The following is a 21,379-nucleotide window of genomic DNA, read 5'->3' on the forward strand; positions in this document are numbered from 1 at the left end:
AAAGAAAAATGTGATCGATGGCTGATCCAACACAACAATACCCATTTCTGATGTCTGCCTATTTTTAATCAACCACAATGCAAAATATCGTTGGAAGACCAAAGAGGACTATGTTAAAAATGATAACGTAAACTTGAAAATGAAAATCTAATTCCACAATTGTATTATAATTTCTCATATGTATTTGCAATAATCTGATTTTCATTTCACACACTCAAATAGTTGTTTTATGATGATTATGAAATAAAAAATAAAAATTTTTTTTTTTTTTAAATTCATTTTTTTAAGACTTAACCTGCCCTGGATAATATTCACATGTAAATTAAAATGTGAAAATAAAAAAATATTTTCCATTCACTAATTATGAAGGCCAGAGGGGACTACAATGAAATGATAATGTAAACTTTAAAATGAAAATGTAATTCCACAACAGCATGATAGTTTCCCATATATTCATGTCTTGTTTGAGTAAAAATGAAAATCTAATTTGCATTTTCATTTTTACATTCCTGCATATCTGCATTCTTTGAACATATTAAAGGAACCGTTCACTCAAAAACGAAAAATTCAGTCATTATCTACTCCCCTCCACACCAATGGAAAGTCAGATGAGGTTTTGTAGTTGACAAAACATTTCTGGAGCTTCACAGCAAAACATGTTGCAACATTCTCCTGAACAGCAGCAGTAGTTGGGGTCTTGCTTTAAAACTTAAAAAAAACAAACACGTTTAACTGAGATTGAACTACATAGAGTTTTGTTTTTGTTTTTTTAACGTTTTAAAACAAGTCCCCATTTACTTCTACTAGGAGAATGCTGTAACACAATTTTGTTGCAAAGCATCAGAAATGTTTTGTGGAAAACCAAACTTCACCCGAACTTTCATTTTTGGGTGAACTTATTGTGTTCTTTAAAATAAAAATGGAAATGCTTTTTTTTTTTTTGACATTTAATTTTTCAAAGTCTTAACCTGCCCTACAGTCGACAATACTCGAATGTAAACTCAATTTTGAAAGTTCAAACGCTATTAAATCTAATTTTTCATTTGTGCAAGCATTATGAAGCCCACAGGGGAATATATTAAAATGTTAGTGTAACAGTGATAGGATGATAACACATTTTTAAAAAATCTAAAAGTCTATATGGCCCTTTAAAACTAGCATATCATTATGAATTAGACGCGCCTGACAGATATTCGATTTTTGGGCCAATCCCGTTTGTCTTTTGATATATAAACAGAATATAATACATATACATTATTTTTTTTTGCAATTATACCTCAAATGTGATTATCCCACGCTTGTCACAAAGATATGCATGTATTGGAGACAGTTTAACAATAAGCTTTATTGTCCAAAATGACATGTCCAAGTATTATTTTCTGCACTATATTCTGGGGAAAAAAAGGAAAAAAGCATTTCTGTATCGCACAACTTATACACAGATACATCTGTGATAGGCTAATATCGGCATGAATATCTGTCGAAGTGTATCTGTCAGGCTCCATGAATTAGATTATAATATATTAGATTTTAAATCTATAAGGTATCATGATATCTCAGCAACACAAAACCTCCTTTGAGATGATGAATATGTAAGTGTCAGGATCATTTCAGTCTTTTGCTTCAGTTGCTCCAGATTCAGATGTCCAGTCAGCAGTCAGCAGTAATTAGCTGTACTGGGTGTTAGACACCTAACAGGTTGTGTTGTTTTCATCTGGGGGTTAAATGCCACCTGCCCCCCGTGGAGTCCACTGCTCGCCGCTGCTGTACAGCCTGTGATCGGGACAACACCTCGGAGCCAAACAATTACATCAAGGTCATGGAGAGGAGGAATGTTCTGGCGATTAGTGCAGGAGTCCAGCAGCAGTGAGAAACCTGCAGAGAGCTCTCTTCTCGGGGATGACAGCAGACCTGAATGAGTTCAGATAAATAAACTGACTCGTTGGGGGGGCTCCTGTAAACTTTCATTTCAGGCGTGTGAGTCCTACAGAAAGAGACTTGACCTCACAGTTTAGATGCAGAATATGTGTAAAATATCAGCCTGTAGTGACTGTGTTTGTGTCGGTGAGCTGTGATCGTCTTCTCCACTTTGCTCTCAATCGAAACTCGAACCACTGGCCCGCCAGAGGTCAGATCCAGAAACCTCAAAGGTTGACACTGTCAACAAATGAATGAATGATTTTGTACAGTTTGTTGGAGCACATCCTTATTTTTATGTGTGTTTTATCCATTACAGCATGTGATCCTCGTTTTTTCCTCATGTTTTACCATAAAAGTTTAAGATTCGCCTCCAGTTTTACTTCTCATGGCGATTTAAACACTTTTTATTTACCAGATTCACAAGTTAAAGTGAGAGAAAATACATTTTGTTTGTTTATAAAATTCACAAAAGTTAATGAAGGCGAATAGAAAGACCTAATAACACCGGGCAGAAACAGCAGTCTGTTTTCTTTGGGGGGATTTTTTTTTCTTCTCCACGAGTCACTTGTTGACACTAAACTCGCGGCACTTGTGATGTGTTTATTGCAAACGAATTTCTTTTTTTTCTTTTTTTCTTTTTTTTTACAAACATGCATGTCTTCTTTGTTTGGGTTTGACACTGTCGTGCGGAAAGTTCAACGAGTTCTGACATGGAGACAATCAGTGCGCAAAAGCACGTGAATCACAATAAAAATCCTCTTTTCATAGAACTGTTACATCTTTTATTTATTGTTCGATAAAATGGATCTTAAGACATAGATTTACGTGAAGTTGATAGTGATTTATTTGTGGCCGACACACTTTAAGTTGGAAAAGAAAATCAGATGGGAGAGCGGCTGTAGCTGGAGTTTTTTTTTTTTGTTTTAAATATTGTCAGATCGAGTAAAATCATCCGATATGTGTCTGGAAACTGTAAAAGTTTAGGACAATTACTAATTTTTGTGACCTTCAATAGTTTATAATATATATTACTCGTATAGGCTCATATCTCCGCTTTGTAGTTCACTTTGTCTTTGCGGGATTTGTTTCAAACAAGTCCTAAAAATAAAGACAACACATGCTCCAGTGCGTAATTACGCACGGGCAACAGTTGCAAGTCACTAACCTGCCTTAATGAGTATATACTTTATGATAACATGAGGCTCAGCTCTGCAGTTAAAGGCAGTATCGGTGCTCATTGATAGGCAGATTGGGTCAATACGACAGGGCTGTCGCAGGACAGAGGGGGTGGAGGAGGGGTGTGACCGTCCCAAAAGTTTTCTTCAATGGGCTACCTGTAGAGGCTCCGGGCTCTGCGCATAAATACTCCTCCCTCTGCGGATGAGCTCAGTCCTGAGGGAGACACACAGAGAAGAAGTTAGGTTTTGGGAATCTGGTTAGGGTGGATTATGAACGCTTTTGGACACCAACCATCTAACCAGCAGACCAGCCCTATTCAGCACCACAGCGCTCAGGAGCTCCTGGACATGGCCGTGTACTGCGACAACTACGGGGTGTACCAGCAGAACCTCCACCACCATCACCCGCAGAGGCCGCCGACGCACCCCTCCAGCTACGGCCTTGGAGAGTACACCTCACCGTCGGCGAACCCTTACCTGTGGCTGAACGGACCCAGCATCAACTCATCTCCTTATCTCCCCGGGAACAACAGCACGTCCTACATTCAGTCCGGATATGGGTCGAACCAGAGGCAGTTCTTGCCGCCTCCCACCGGGTTCGGTGGCGCGGATCTGGGATGGCTGTCCATATCCAGCCAGCAGGAGCTCTTCAAGATGGTCAGACCACCTTACTCCTACTCGGCGCTGATCGCGATGGCCATACAGAACACCCAAGACAAAAAGTTAACTCTGAGTCAGATCTATCAGTATGTGGCTGATAACTTCCCCTTCTATAAGAAGAGTAAGGCTGGATGGCAGAACTCAATCCGGCACAACCTGTCACTGAATGACTGCTTCAAGAAGGTGGCACGTGATGAGGATGACCCCGGTGAGTCTGGAATATCTTTACGCAAAAAAAAATATGTTTTTCTGTGTGAGACATTTATTTTTAATGATATTGATGAAGCTGGTCTTTAAAAATCACCCCAGCTCACTGACAGTTTGATCAGATTTGGTGATGTGCAGGGGGAAAAATGTGTGTCATCCATATTTATTAACCCTTTTTTCTTTCTTATCCAGGTAAAGGAAACTACTGGACGCTGGACCCGAACTGTGAGAAGATGTTCGACAACGGCAACTTCAGGCGGAAGAGGAAAAGGAGAGCTGACATAGCCGGAGCCGACAGCAGCGCCTCTCTCCCCGTCAAGTCAGAGGACGGCGCGCACAAGCTCTCCGACACGGCCAGCCTCATGAGCTCCTCCCCGCCCAGCTTGCACGGATCCCCGGCCTCCACTGAGCCCAAGTCGTCCCCGCCTCCGTCCGCGGAGCACAGCCCGTGTTACAGCAACTTCGTGTCCAGCGTGAACTCGCTGCTGGCGGGCGGCAGCAGCAGCAGCAGCGGCGGCGGCGGCGGATCCACCATCGACGGCGGCGGCGGCTCCAGGGGAGGGGAGCGGGACTACAGCTCCGGGCATCTCGGGGGACTGTCTCAGAGCAGAGAGGGCATGTCCGGACTGGGCTCTTACTCGCCCACTTTAATCTCTGACAACAACAGAATGAACTATTACGCATCAGTACAGAGCCTCTCCAACCATTTTAGTGTTAATAACCTCATATACAGCCGGGAGGGAACAGAGGTGTAGACTGTCTCTAAGAGAAAAAAAAAGTAATTTATCACTCAGTAGTCCTCACATTTCTTTAGTAGCCTCATGTTCTGGTTTAGTGGAACTCATTATAAAACTAGCACTGGAGCTGAACTGGTATTTTCCTCACAGTAACCCTCCCACACTGGGGAAAAAGTCATATTTCTGTGTATTAGACAGGAATGTTAATGTTATGGTTTGTCCATATTAGTGCAACAAACTTGTTCATTTGTTAAAAAAAAAAAAAATCCTGTCATTTTCTTTAAAAAAAATGCTTATTGTAAGCTGCTCGTGTGGGCTGTTTCTCTGTCTTAACATAAGAAGACGATATGTACAGAAATTATTTTCATATGAAAATACATGCTGTGTGTTTTTAGACTGAACTGTGCTCTGTGTTTTATTTAAACTCACGTGGATGTTTGAATAAAAAGTCATTTATTTTAACTCGATGTGTCATTTTCTCTCATTCAACTCATCTTTAGGAGTGAAAAACCAAGTCTGAAACACCAATATTAGACTTTATAAATGATACTTTATTTAACTTCTGTTTGGATCTTTTAATTTCTGATCTTTTTTTATTGATTATCCTGAAGAAAATCACTTTCACATTCCTGGAATATTCCTAGAAACTCTCATTCTTCTGTCAACTTTAACACTAAATTATATTCTTGTCACCAATATTCAGAAAAAAGCACAACAGCAACATCTAAACTCCCACTTTTTTCAATTATTTCTGCCAAAACAAACCCTCCAAATATTCAGATGAAGCCCTCATGGCCTACATAAACGAGTATAAATGCTCTGCAGCCTGTCAGGAAATCTGAAGTCAAGTGGCTGTAAGCAGTAAAGTGTGTAAGACAGAGACATTTTCCGCTTGTCACTTCCAATCGCCCCATTTCAACATGCAATCAGACCTTTAACTTACTTCCACCAGGTTCAGAAGTTCAAGCTTTTCTGTCTGGGCTGCACGGCTTTGACTCAGTCTGCGCCTGTCTGATGTCAACCTGTTGGCCCAACATTGCACCTGTTTCTCGTCTATTCCCAAAGACTTGTCACGCAAAACGCCGCCCCCGTTCCGTGTGTGCGCGCTGTGTGAATCCCGTTAATGGGATTTGTTGTTTTGTTTTTGTTTTCTGTATTGGGAAGCACGGTGGAAGAGCATCCGCTGAACGGGAGAGTTCAACGGCATGTAATGTGCTTTTGTTGTGCCTGTGACCCGGGGGACACAACAGAAAGCCTGCTGTTGGGGAGGAAATATCGAGCAAGGCCATGCAGAAATGTTCAAGTGATTTAACACCCCTGTCCTGTCTTATTTCCAAACAATATGGATACGCACGGAATCAAAGCCTGTAAATAAAAGGAAACACCTCTTAATTGGTTGATAATTGAAATCACTCAGGCGCTCCGTGCTCTGGAATAAAAGAGAAATTAATTGACAAGACTTTCGTGCCCCTTGTTGGAACACAATGGAGGCTGGCAATTCAAGAGATCCCCTCCTGGGCTCAAATGAAAATATTGCCATCTGAAGATCTGGGAACAAATTATCTCCCTCAGGCCACATTTTGCTCTATTATCTGTGGAGAAGGGCCACGGATCAGACAAAGAGGATTTTTGTCATACAGGAGCAGGTTCTCACAGTAACTAGTTTTCTGTTGAAATCCTCATCGTGTTCAGTGAATGGAGTGTGGAGCCCTTTCACAATAAGAGGTCATGCATTTAGTGCTTATTACTGTCATGTCCAGTGCTGTAAAAAAGTACCCAAAGGTCACATACTCGAGTAAAATGTGTGTTAAAATGTTACTTTGGTAAAAGTGAAAATCACCCATATGAATATTACTTGAGTAAAAGTCTTTAAGTATCTGATATTTAATGTACTTAAGTATCAAAAGTAATTTTCTGGCAATAAAAGTACAAACAAAACAAAAATTTTACACATATTTACATGTATTTATACTCTGTATGGGTCGACTGATTATCAGCCCAGCCAGGTTTTTTCACTCAATGTGGAATTTTAAGGAGTGTTTTATTAAAAATATCTATTATATCAGGCAGTTGTGGGATGCAACCAAGTATATTTACTCAATTATTGTCCTTAAGTACAATTTTGTAGTGTTGTAAAAAGTACCCAAAAGTCAAGATATTGTGTTAAAATGTCACTTTGGTAAAACTGAAAATCAGCCATATGTTTCAAATGTTCAAAGTATTTTTCACATATGTTTCCATGCATTTATATACTGTATGAATGATTATCAGCCGGATCGATTATTGCATCAGATATTCAGTATTTTTCTGATTCGTCTGATTAGTTGTTTGTTTTTTTTACAAATTCAATTGCAGATAAAATCAATTAACCATAAAATGTACTTTTAAGAATTAAGTATTCACCACTAAGTTATCAAATAAATGTAGTGGAGTAAAAAGGACAATATTTGCCCATAAAATGTAGTAAAGTGGAAGTATAAAGAAGCACTTTCCCAAGCTCGCATGCAAAACAAACAACAGAGTATCTCTACTTGCTTTCCAAGTTCGATTCCGCCCTCTCAGCTCTCAGAAATGTAACGCTCCAGTGCCTTGTGCCTGAAGGGCACATTTACCCGGCTCGCATGAATATCACTCAGGCCACCATGTCTCTGCTCCAGGGCCCCTGGGCTCCAGGGCTGAAGGCCCAGGACCAGCAGAATACCTCAGCATAAGGGTGGCCGCCGATGGGCTAAACCCATAATGACGGGTTTCAGCCTCAAAGGGTCATCCCTCCGAGGCGAGGTTGGTTTATAATTGAAGGAGGAACTGGATTATTTTAATCCTGTTTTTCTTTTTTGGGACTAGATACACCAACAAGTCATCCGGTGCCAACTATGGAGAGCAACATTACTGCTTCACCTGTAGTGAATTTCACTCAGAGAGAAAAAGAGGGCCGTTGCTCTGTCAAGTCTTTGGTGTGTTTTTCAGTTTGGGAAATCACAGTTTAGATCCCAAAACCAGAAAGACGTGAAGAAGAGTCGCCTGCAGCTCGGGACCTGGAGGCTTGTCCACGTTAGTCTGAGTGACATGAGCTGCAGTGATGAATCACTGCTGGATAAAGTTGCACTCGGCTAAGTGAGAAACTTAACTCCCATTAGCTTTTAAGCGAGATCTCCTCAACTGATAAATAAGCTACCAGAACAAGACTCGTAGCTTTCCTTCACCCCGAAACCTGCTTTTAAATATGCACTGTGCACCTTTTCGCTGAAAGTCTTATTGCTGAATGATGTCGGGTAACTTTACAGGCAATTTGTTGGTTTGTGAAGCATTCGGGATTTCAAATAAAAAGATGTGTCCAGAGCCTAATAATTCTCCACAGCCCATATAACACTAGCTTACAGACAAATGTGAGGGGTAATATGAAAAGGGAGACTGCGCGTCTGACCCCAGTGAAGAACATGATAGCTTGGCCATAGGGGGGCTGATTACAGTCTGGGCCTACCCTGAAATTTCACATCTGTTTGTAGCAGTCAGCGGGCATTAGAGGGATAATTTCTTATATTACAGCTCAATCTCTTGAGGAAGTTAAATATTTAAGAGAACAATATGATGACAGCTTCTGGGGAAGCCACTACACGGCTGTAAGGGGGAAGGAGGAGGGGGGAGCGTGGAATTGATAGCTGAGGAGAATGTCTATCAACTGGCATGACCTGATTCGGTTTCATCATTCACCTTCCAAGGCCCATAAAAAAGACTAACGTATGGGCCGGTAACGGCATGGGATCCCTGCTCCGGACGAGCAGCCATATGGATTATTTTATACAGAACAAGAACCATCAAGGCTCAAACTGCTCGGTTGTTGAGAGCATGTGAAAAATGTGGAGATACCTCTCACTCCACTTGTCATACTCTACACTTCTTTTTTTGTCTAATTTCTTGGGTAAAATCTCAAAATACATGAAAATCTTTCGCAGTTTTCTCCCATGCAGTTATTTTATTTTATCCTATTGTGTCAACCTCCCTCCATTCTACCTTGTTTGGACACCAGGAGCTAGAATTATTAGTTTGCACAGGAAGGAGCAGCCACTTCAGTCTCCGTAAGGCTCGCCAGCAGAGGAACCTGCTGAAAGAGTCAAAGAGATACAAGGATTAACGGACTAGAACGAGTCCCAGTAAATCCACAGCCGGGGCCTGTCTTCACATCGCTCCGTCTGGAAAACCTATCCCCACAACAATGTAACTTATCCCCCGCTCACTCTATTGCTGGAATATATTTTGACAAAGTCTTTGTTCTCACATTAGGGAACTGTAGGCAGATCATCCGTTATCCGTGACCCCTGTCATAACAAACCATGGCAGTGGTTTTTACACACTGCTGAGAAGCCAGAAAAGTTCACATCAAGCAGCCTGATGTGTCCAACAAGCCTCTGTGATTTAAAAAAAGTGAAGAAAATACTCAGCTCAGACAACCTTGTTCCTTTTCTTATTACTATATTATCTGATAATCTTAATAAAAGGCTCTTAAGCTCCTCAATAAATCTGCAGCCATTCATCACCTACATGAAATTCCAAACCGTGACCTTATGAGAACAATATCCCGGGTTCATGGAACATCAATTTCTATGTGCAGTGCAGCAGAACAAATATCTGAGTAACGGCCAATATGTAATCATTTTAGCTCGGTTCAGGGACCACTTTAAGTCTTGCACATGATAATGGTTCATTTGACCCGTCGTTGCACACTAAAACTCACCGTAGTGATTGCAGCAGCGTGTGAGTAAGCTGGAGAAATACTGTCACCAAAAAAAAGTCAAACAATCCTACATTTTTAAAAGCGTCCGAATCAAACTGTGCAGGGTGTTTTCGTGCTGCTGACGCCTTGCAGTGATACCACCCGGCTAGCAACACCTGCGTGCTGTCATTACCTGCTCTTCACAGACAGGAAGTGGTGACAGATGACGGAGGAAGTAGCTGCCCAGAGGGAATCCATTTTACACCGCCGCAGCCTGGACTTTTGGTGGTGAGACGGAAGTGAGGAAGGAGATCATTCGGTACTCAGGAGGATCCTCGAAATAGCTACCTCTGCACCACATGTCAGTCACTGCCTGGAGTTGTGAAGGAAGCTATCTCTCAGCGTGAATGTTAAAAGACGCAGCCCACCTGGAGCACTTTTCAACTTTTAGACACATCATCATGCACGTCATTCGGAAACAGATCTGTTTTGCTGCACAGACCTCGCACAAACCGGCTCCCGTGATGCATTATTCAGCTTCAATCTTGTGTGATGCTGGTGCATCTGCCCCGGGGAATTCATTGACTGCCCCCCTTCCCTAAACAACACTCCCCGGCCCCTAATGAGACCCCCTGCCTCCTGCCTCTATTATGAGGGATGCATACCAATAGAGAGACAGCAGAGGGGAGACAGACAGAGCCTCAGAGACCTCCCTGGCCTAAACCATCAAACGCACCCCTCACAGAGAGTCAAATAATGGGCCTGATCAACATTGAACCAAGTTTTCCCCATGTAAGCCGCAGATGATCTATGGCTGAAGGCTCTAAATGATAGCCTTTCAAAAGGGACAGGCATGCCCCCTCCAAATGCTCCTTTTGTGCTCGCCCACTAATCCCAGCCTGCACTTCAAGGCCCGGGCTCACTTCTGAGGCGGCTGCTATCATCTTAAAAAAGGAGGGAAAGAAAGGCAGCGCTTTTAAAGTGCTTTAATCAAGAAGATGTAATACCATGATAAGCTGATCACCCCCTTAAGCTTGTAATTATACCACAATCAGCGATTAATATTATTACAATTCACGTCTTTCATTCTTTTATTGGCTCGAATAATTAACATGCTGAAGTGTCTGTATGGAAACACAGACTCTGTATTGTTCCACAATTTTAAAGGGGCACTAGGTAGTTTTAGAGAAGACATTCAAACTCAGAATTTTAATATTTACAGTATTAATGAGGTAATAATACATCTTTCCCATAAGTGAATAAACAAAATAATAAGGTACCCAGAACACTGTTTGAAGCTAGAAAGGTGGCAGGGTCCGCCACATATAAACAAAGTAAAACAGTATGAAACTGTGTTGTCCTTTAAGGTCAGTTTGTTTATTCAGTTTATTCAGTTAGGGAAACGAAGAGTTTGTTTTTTAGTTTGTTTAGGCATAAAAAAAATCAGTCAATGAAGATCTTTCTCTTTGAATTAAAATGTCTTCCCCAAATCTACAGAGTGCACCTTTAATATTTCTAAGAAAAAAACTGTTTTGGATTCAATGCATTCATCTCCAGGTGCTATTTTTAGGAATAAGGAGACACCACGCGCATGAAAATCAGCCCAGGGAACAGAGAGGAGATGCTTATTTGCCCGACAAGTGTTCAAACAAACATTGGCGCACAGCAAGTGCTATGTGTTGACTCTGGTATTGGAGTCTATCAACCCCAAACAGCTTGTGTGTCAACCATAAACACAAGACGTGCACCCTGTCTGGGAAAACAGGCTTCCAGGCTGCAAAAGCTCCTCTGTTAACACTCAGCCTGCCTTCAGTACTTGTGCTGTTTTTCCTGATAAAAACAAGCAAGTGTTGTGTCGCTCAAACTCATTTAACGCACCCTCTTCCCCTTTCTCATGTGATGGCATTCCAGTGCTGTGACATAATCCGGGATGCACACACGAACACGTGCGGCCATGCATGTTTTCATGTGTGCGTGCGTGTGTGCGTCCACTCCTCGCCGATGCTGACAGCACCGCTGAGAGGCCGACATCATCCGCAGAAGTGTGTTGACATGCCCCCACTTGACAAAGAGGCCTTTTTTTATTCACCATGAGGGAAAATAGGTTTTTACAAGCCTCGGATAATCTGAGGCACACAAAGGCGTAATTAAAACAGCGAGAGGGAGGCTCTGAATGTAGCCCATGAAATAGAGATGCTGATGATGAGTGTGTGTGAATCACTGAGTCACTCTAATGCCCCTGTGTTGACTTACATTCAATTAAAGGAGAAACAGAAGAGACGGGGCGCTAAAGAAGGAGGACAGTGTCTGTTCTCCTTAACCTTAACATTTTGTCAGTGTTGTAAAAAGTACCCACATGTCATGCTTGAGTAAAAGTAAAGATAGCGTGCTGCAATATTACTTTGGTACAAGTGAATGTCACCTGTATGAATAGTACTTGAGTAGAAGTCTTAAAGTATCTGATATGACAAGTTTTAAAAGTAATTTTCTGATCTGATATTCAGCATTTTTCTGATTATCTGAATCAGTGCTTTTATTATCTAAGTTGCAGGAAAAAGGAATTGAATTAAAAATGCACTACTTTGTAAAAAGAAGTAAAAAGAATGATAATAGCCTCCAAAATGTAGTGAAGTGGAATTGTAAAGGAGCAGAAATTGGAAATACTCAAGTAAAGTACCTCAAAATTGTACATAAGTACAGTACTTGAGTAGGTGTACTTAGTTACATTCTACCACTGTAATTTAAATAACTTTGTTTTTTTGTGTTTTTTAACCCCTACTGTTCTCAGCATGGAGCAGTTTTATAAACCCTCGTCAAGATGTACAGTATGATGAAGCAGTGGTGAATATTTTATGAATAACGGTCTGTGGGGGCATCATCAAGGTTTTTCTAAGGTTTCTAGAAAAAAAATGTGTCCATATTCATCCAGTCTGTGAGCCTAAATGGGCCGTTAAAGGAATCATTGGGAGACACACTTTTCTATTTACTTTAAACTTCTCGGGACCGACTCACTGACAGGGACATCAAGATTGATGGGACACCGTCTTAATTAGGTGGGTCAGGACTTGGCCAGATAGCTTTGTGCAGCTGTCAGTGCCCCTCCCTATATAAATTGTGTAATTATCCCTTTCATTACACTCTGCTTTCAGGCTACCTGATAGAATTCAAAGGGAGGTGTCACTATCTTTTATCATTATGCTAATGGGGCTTGTGACCAGCAGTTAAATCACAATAGAGGAGGAGGGGGGGTTAGGACAGTAGCTATCAAGCTAGTCTGCCAGTCTAGTGGACGACCCCAGCAGCAGCCAGGGGAGCTGTCTGTCTGCAGGGTGATGGGCCACGACATGTCCACAGGCCCACAGGGGATTCAAACCAGGAGGGGAGAGCCGCCTTGGGACGAGTCCTGGAGGGCAAGCCCCCCTGACCCCCCCGATCTGCATACTGGTGGGCTGCTCAGACGCCTCCTCAAGAGCCATTTGAATACGATTAGACATTAATGACGTTCACAAATGAGCAGACAGAAGATGTTTTGTTTGGATCCATCTCAGGACTCCTCGGGTTGTCTGGGCATGTTTTGTGCGGATCTCGTCGATGCCCTTTTCATCACGTACCTGTGCAGAGAAGCTGTCCTCTGTGAGCATTCAGCAAGTGCCAAATGTGGACAGAATTTGATGAAGGGGGGAGTGACAAGTGTTTAATTTCCATTCTGTTAAATAAGCCAGGCACGCTGCCCTCTGCGTACATGTCAACACTGGGAGCTTGTGTGGGTCACAAACTAATGACTCAGTTTGCAGCGTAGCACTCCTCCCTCACTGAATGAGCACAAGGAATATTGTAAATTGCACCATTACCATCACTATCACCGTTCCCATCAATACTTTTACTTATTAGAAAGTTAAGATATCCCCAAAGCCTCCCAATCATGTGAAATATATCGAATTATCAATCCCTCATTATCCAGTATTTTCATTAAATAAAGGAGAGTGCCTGCAAAAATGATGACAAATGTTGAACTATGCCGGGGTTGGACTGCTTCTACAATTAGATCAGACCATCTATCCAATAAATATAATGAGGATGAATCACAGAGTTGTGCTGTTTTTAATGGTGTGTAATGGTACGAGCGCTGACAGCGTAATAGCCCCGGCTCTATTGACTTTTACTCATTACGCGGCGGCAGAGGCCTTGTCCAACCACTATATTTAACCGCCACAGGGGCAATCATCTCAGGCCCATATTACCGGGCAGCCTTTAATGAAGACCACAATCATCAGGCGTTTAGGTTTAATGAAAAGAGCCACCTGCATAAGTGCCCGGACGGACCCCAGAGACAAAATGATCCTCTGATGAATCACGCTACTCATGGATGTAATGGCAGACATGTGACTCAAGTCATTTGGTCCAAGTCTCAGGCGTGTCCCGGGTCATTTTTCCTTCAGTTGAGTCTTTATGCTTGTCTTCCAGTCAACATCGTAGGTTGAAATTTCCTAGTCCAACTTCCGACCTCCAAGCCTTCCAGGTGCACGACGGCAGACGTTAACAGAAAACTGATGTCTCTGTACACGCAAAGTGAACCCTCAGCAGTGCAGCATCCTTGCATTGATAATAAACGTAGTAGAGGAAGAAAAATGACATATAAGGAACAGACGGCATTAATCTTTTTACTTTACGTCACATTTATATCTGGAAACGTAGCTAAGATATCACTAGCCTAAAACAAATTCAGTCCTCTAGATCCTACCGCCTCCTCATTGGTGTTGGGTGAGACGTCAACATCAACTGCTACTTCATGAAGTCGGGGTAGATGGATGTGCCCCGAGTTTACAGTACAATTGAGTTAAGTAAGCTTACTTCTTAATTTCTTCTTAATCACAGACACTTGTAACGTCAACATGGACAACGTTAAAAATTTTTAATTCTGAATTTGAGTTCCATTCTTCTTTTTCTCGTAGGAGGTCGGACATTTTTGAGTTCCTAGCTGTCTGGAGTCCCAAGCCAAGCCACTTTTTTCCCCCAAGATACCAGATTATATAAAGTAAAAACGATATATTGACCAAATGTTGTAACCCGTGATTCGAGTCTACTCAAGTCCAGGAAACACTGACTGGAGTCCACATCTCTAATGGATTCAATAATCAGATTTTTAACTGCAGATGCAAGCGTGTCCCACAGTTTTATTTTTCCTGCGAAAAGAACAGAATCTATCATGAATCAATCAAATATCTGCAGACAACAAACAACGCCATGTGAGGTGATGCTGAGATAATGGCGTCATTGTAACAGCACAAAGCTGCTCCTCCTCTGGTGTGAACGGACTGATCAGGTGTTCGGTGTTGTTTCTCATGCCAGAGCCGGGGTGAAGCTGTCAGTAACAGACAATGCATCCTTCATTAGATCACTCTGCCTGAGTACGGATCATATGACCCAAGATTTTCCAAACAAAGCCCGATCTACTCACTGATTCTAAAGCGAAAGGTTAATAAGCTGATATGAATGAGGAAGTAAATGCCTGATGGAAGTGGACGAGAGGATCCTGAGGATAAATGGAGGTGTTGGCACTGGCTTGACAAGCTTTGTGCATCAACGGGGTTTTTTCACATTTCCCTCAAATCAACTTTGAAGTATATAATGAAAACTTCCCACCGTCTTCTCTCGTTGTTGTGGTCTCACTTTTCCCCTCGCTACTGTTGCAGGGAAGAGCACCTGCAGGTCAGGCTGGACTGTTATTTACAGTCAACAGCGCTGGAGATCCACATGTGGGATGGATCGGGAGTTTTAAATAGAAATCACCTTCGCTGTACTGCAACAAATGTGTATAAACATGAGGGAAGTCCTGCTATTGAGTCCCACAGCTTTTTTACTGATCTCACTTTTGCAACACTTGAATAGAGCAATCGTGTTATTTGGACTGTAGATTACCAACATCAGATTACAGACGGCTAACCTTTACATTTAAAGCTACTGTACATCACTGTGTGTTTGTTTAGCCCCTGTAGGTCCGCCGCACTCACAGACATGCAGTGTTGTTTTCCACCATGTCCTGGTTGCAGACCCTGGCTTTGTCATACATAATGGCCAACCCTTTGAGGCCGTGCCAGCTCCTGAACACTCTGAGCTGATTATTTTGACATCTTATGGCAAGTAGAACTCTCCTCTCAGCGGGTTGCGCTTAAGCACAGCGAAGAAGCATTCCTTTCTTAAGTGTTTGTGTCACACTTAAAGGATTAGAAAGCATTTGAAAAGCACAAGGAATAATGTTTGGAATCACCTACTGAATAGTTTTACCGCTCACGTCTCAGGGCAATGAAGCGCAAACGTGTTCATGGGGCAAAATTAGCAACTTTGCCAGAATACAGTGAGGAAGAAGTCTCAGGCTGGAGGTTTGGGCAGCGTTCCAGGAGCTGGCAGGGGTTCACTGTATGGAGGTGTATGTGTTACCCATATGATATTTTACCCATTTGACAGAATGTACATTTATGTTCCCATATTTCATAGTTTCTGTCAGGGTCATTTTAAATCCCCTCACCTGTATCTCACATTTAAATCTTCACATGTAATGCATGTCTGAGTCTAAACTGGGAAAGGCGTGCTGGGATAAATCACAGCAGACGTTTCTACCTCGATGGTTCCCATACATCTCCGATTTTATTGTGTCTCAGGATTCTCCTTCTTGATGTGGCTTCGGTGTGATGAGAGAGGTTTTCGGTTTCCGACTGCAGGGAGGAGAGGGAATGAGGGCCTCTGCTGGGCAGGTTGTGGCACTGATTACTTCAGCACAAATACTGAACACTAAAAATGTCTCTTTTTTTGTGTTGTTATAAATTGTGGTAACACTTTCTATGAAGCGCACGTCTATAATGCATATTCAGTATATGTTATAATGGACCTATAGCGCTGTATAACAATAGTTATAAGCATTAACGAATATTCATAATGCTTTATAACATTGATAATAACTCATTATGAGGCTATAATGCTTCATAAACATACTTATACTGTGTTATAGTCTGCCTACAGTTATGAGCAATCATAAACATTTAGAATGCTTTATAACAATAATCATGTCACATTATAAATCCTTTTATAATGACTTATAAGGTCAAGTATCGGCACATTTTTTGCAAGGATAACAGTGATTAAGATTCTTATAGTTATAGTAATACATTATAAATATTTTATAATACATAATAATCACTAATACATTGCATTTTAATGTGACTGTAAGTTGTTGTAAGTGGTCATTGGGTGCTGTAAGTAAAGTAATGAAATTCCTGCGGTAAAGGCAGATATAATACATTAACATACATTTTTTTGAACAGTTACTAACATGCGATTAACGGATCCAATAATCCATTGATTAACGTTTATAATGCATTATAGACACTGGTGTAATAATGACTTATAATTATTGTTATAAAGCATCATGAATAACTCATGAGCACTTATAACCATGATTATACTGCACTATAGGTGCATTATAACACATTATGAGAGTGTTCATATCACGTTTTAATTCATTATAGACATGGGCTTCATAGAAAGTGTTAATTAAATTATTTACTATAAGCAGAGTATAACACACTGTAAATAACATCACTTTAGTGGGATTGTCCGTCATTCAGTTGTTCATCATCAAAATCTTGTGTTGAATTTGTGTTAGACCTGTTTTTCACTTTACTTAAAGCAAACAATGACCACTTATAATGCATTATAAAGCATAATACATTCATTATAATATGATACAACTATGGGATTTATAATACACTCTGATTCTTACAAAAAATGTCAGTGAGTGACCAGCAATTATGAAATATTATGACACTTAACCTTATGATCATTTAAGCATTACAAATATTTGAGTGCTATAACTAAAGGCACATTACAGCGCATTATAAGTATGTCTATAATGTATTTTAGACAATATACCAAAGAAATTGTCTAGATAAAAACCACTAACAGCATGTTCTGTGGATTATCCAGAGATAATGTTTGTAAGTTAAATTTATGTCAAAGCTTAAGTCAGCACAACCAAAACTGTCAAACTATCCACAATCTGTGAAACCAACTCTTTAAACACACCACAGGACTCAGATAAATAGATCGCTTTGGAGGATCCTGAGTGAGAGAACTCCAAGTGTCAGTCATGTTCTCCAGTTTCAGCTCTCTGAATGACTGAGGGGAGATGGACATCACTTAGGGATCCCCAGGGGAAGAAATTCCTCCAAGACTTAGTGTTTTTCTTGCTGTTCCTCACAGATGAGCTCCCAAGCCAGCTCCATTAAGAGTCTTTGGGACGGGCTTTTCTGTGCGCCTCCCAAAATGTATAACCAGCCAAAGGGCAGGGTTTTGTCAGACAAACCTCTGAAGGTGTAATCCATAGCGTTAGAAGCAGAGTGGCTGACCTTTGGTTCGAACTATCTGATGTATATCCTCTTCTCTGGGGACAATAAATTCAAGTAACATTTAAAATAAATGTTGACCTTTTTTATCGTGACAGGCAGAGAGCGTCCAGGTTGGTTGTAAATCACCAGAGGAGAAATGAGTGACACGTCTCAAATGTTTACATGCGGCCCCTATTCTTCTTCTCAGGATCTGAGAGGCAGGTTGGCAGCGCAGCATTTCCCCCCTATGCCTCCTCAGAGCTTGTGTTACTGCATCCATACATCACCCTGACACGGGTGCACTCATTGAAACGGCCTGGCTAGACCCATGTCTCAGGATGATGACATATTTGCCATTCCACTCAGTGAGGTGTGCGAGCATCTTATCACTTATCACTGTCACAGATCCACCAGCTCAGACCGTTCACATCCTCCGTCCAGGTTTAATTCAAAGTATACGTGAAAGAAGGTTTCATGTCTTCGTGTCTTATAATTCTTTATGGATGAACTAATTAGCGGCTCAAACATTTAGGCTCCGACATCGATACTCCCCTGACCCTGCCTGGGAGTCCCCTTCAACACTGCTTCCCCTGCTCCTCCTGGGGGTAATGGAGGGAGGAAGAATGTGGAGGCAGGAAGTAAGTTTCCTCCAGGCAGATTGCTGGATGGAGAGGCTGAGAGACGGACAGATGACAATGGCAGAGAGGCCGGGGCCTGAGAGTCGCCTCAGGGAGACTTACACCCTGCTACGTGTTGGCTCCGGCCGCTACGCTAAGTGCACCGAGATGAGGCCTTCACAGCGGATTTGGCAAGGTGATCCCTTCATCGACCCCCCCCCATCCATCTCCTTCCCGCCTCACCCCTCTCTCCTCTTCCTCCCTTCGTTGACACCCAACCAGGAGGTGATGAGTGGACGCAGAGGGTGAAGACAGGAGTGTTATCTCCACTATTACCGCCTTGTGTCTTTGTGGTGGTCGAATTATTTCTGCATTACTTTTAGGCACGGAACGACAATTATGACACATACTAAACACAACATTTTAAATGACTCATTGGAATTTCTATATATCAATTATTTGTTCCTTATTGGCCGACATATACACTGATACAAATATATCTACAACTAGAATGGCACTCAGTAGAGCGCATACCTCCGCCAAGGCCTGACAGTCCCCTTTAATCCAATCAAGCCTAATCCAATATCAAATAAAACATATTTGAATTCGCTAGATCTGGATTTTTATTTGGATAGCAGATTTCCTTCACTCATAGATACCAGTCATCTAAATACACAAGATTATTTTCATCAAGATCCATGAATTATTTTTTGAGTAATTAATTAAAATGTTGAAAATGTATCTCATATATATCACACTGAAGTTGTTAGGAAGTGAGGAAATAAGGCGGTAATAAAGGAAGTGAGGATACATTCCTGGATCTGTCCGTTTATCCAGATCTGCACCAAAAGTTAATGAGGCCCTGAACATTTTTTTTTAAAAATGTATCCCTGCAAAACTTTTTTCCCCAGATAATCTTTTTTTTTTCTTCAGGGATTTTTTTTTTCACGAGAAAAGATTTTTTTTTTCACGAGAAAAGATTTTTTTTCACAAGAATTTTTTTTTTCACGAGAAAATTTTTTTTCCCATGTGTGAAATCAAGTGAAAATGTTTTCATGCGTGAATTTTTTTCTTTTTTTATTTCATGAAAAAGAAAATTCTCATGAAAAACCTTTTTTCACTCGGTTTCACAAATGTTTTTTCTCCTGAAAAGTTTTTTTTTATGTTTTCACAGATGAAAAAAAAATAAGGATCTTAGAAAGATAATCCTAACAAAACTTTATTTTCCACCAGTTCTCAAGTCATAAACAGGAGAAAACACTTAAGATCAGAATTAGAAACTTGAACACCAGAAGTTTTATGTAACTGGAATCTAGCTAATTTGGTCACATATCAATTAATGTATGAAGCAACTGTGAATTAACATTGCATTCCTTAACTGATCTAGTAAGTCTGAGTTAATCATATAAAGTAATACTGACTTGATCTTTAGTTAATGGTGAGCAAAGAAATTCATAATACACCCTTCATCAATTCATGCATTAAATCATCACGAGTCACTCATTAGTTAAGCATTACTAGAATATGATTTGCACCCTTATTATAAAGTGTTACAGATAATCTGGTTGAACTGTCTGATTGATTTGTGACCGTGCTTCTCGCCCAAATTGACTTTAACTTGACTTGGCAATGTCACCTTGTTCCCAAATCTCATCAATCTCAATTATTTATCATCATAGAATAGAAATAATGGCAAAAACTAAAAAAACAGGACCCAAGTTTTAATAAACCACAATCCTCCTTTAATAGACAGGGGCCAGGTCTGTGGTGAGCACGGGGTCATCTGGTTATAGAGGCTGACAAATTGTTTCATACACATGCAAACAGGCCTGAAGCACTTGTGATCCCTCCAGCAGGCAGACACCGTGTCTCCACGCTCGTGGTGAATGACACTGAACATCGCCTCCTGTAGAGAGGCTGCATTGTGTCTTGCACAGGATGTGGAGAGCCGATATCAAATTCTGCTCTGTTCAATGAACCTCTGTTTTATTTTCGGCAGGTGATTGCAGCTTTTAAGACTTTACATCACAGCTCAGAGGAGAGGTGGAAAACCCGATGATGAGTGGAGCAGAGGTGTAGAAGTATTGAGTTGCAGCAACACATTCCTGAAGGTAAACCCCAGGTAATGAGAAGCTGTGGTAATTTGTCGTGTCTTGTGTCGTGGTTCCAATCTCTATCTGTCTTTTTTTTTTATTCTCATTGCTCAAGGTGTTGATGCTGAGGCGGATGACTTGACAGATGAAGTTATACTCCTCATGACAACAGCCTCAAGGTTTTTTTCTGTGGTCAGTGCCGTAAAATTTCAGGCGGGTGTGACAATGATTGACGGCCTTATGACAGAGCTTTGCAAATCCTTTAATCCGTTCATAAAGCTCAATAGGGGGCACTTGATGCACTTTATCCTCGCACCTCTGCCCATCTGGCTTCTGTAAAAGACACTCAGTGCCTTCAGAGGCTTGACAGGAGCTGATGACATGCAGCGTTGAGAGCTTTTATGAGACATGACGTTTCATCAACACTATTTATGTGACATATAAAGAGAAGGAGGCACTCTTTAACCTTCACATTGATCATATTCCCCCCTCAAAGTTTAATTTTTTTAAGTTTTTGCCCAGAAATATGTGTTTTTTTCCAAACAAGGGTAAGGAAATACTGCACAAGGCACACTAGAATTTATATGTGCTGTCAATGGGTGCAGACTGCTGGAATCTCTGTAGTTTTATGGCCATATGGATCGGAGAACAGCTTGCAGTCTGTGACTGAGTGTCTTGGTTACAGTCGAGTGTCTGTGATCTATGGATCTGTGTCCCGCTCCAGTGACAGTCTGAGCTCCTCCTTCACACAGGAGCTTTTTATCTCATGGAGAAAACCAACTAAGAGATATAAACTCACATGCAAAGTACAATAATAAAGCAAGCAGGTTTTACTTGCTTGCTGGGAGTGTGATTTTATGTTGTTGTTTTCTGTA

At 41.2% G+C, this 21,379-nt stretch overlaps 1 protein-coding gene across 1 annotated transcript; it reads left to right on the plus strand.

Moving 5' to 3' along the window:
* Nucleotides 1–3,368: 3,368 nt before the first annotated feature.
* foxi1 (forkhead box i1) lies at nt 3,369–4,720 on the plus strand. The gene is made up of 2 exons (XM_073490392.1): nt 3,369–3,966; nt 4,158–4,720. Exons 1-2 carry the CDS (start codon nt 3,369–3,371, stop codon nt 4,718–4,720), a joined length of 1,161 nt encoding a protein of 386 aa, XP_073346493.1.
* Nucleotides 4,721–21,379: the final 16,659 nt, after the last annotated feature.

This window comes from Pagrus major, chromosome 20, assembly GCF_040436345.1.
Source record: "Pagrus major chromosome 20, Pma_NU_1.0".
Lineage (NCBI taxonomy): Eukaryota > Metazoa > Chordata > Actinopteri > Spariformes > Sparidae > Pagrus > Pagrus major.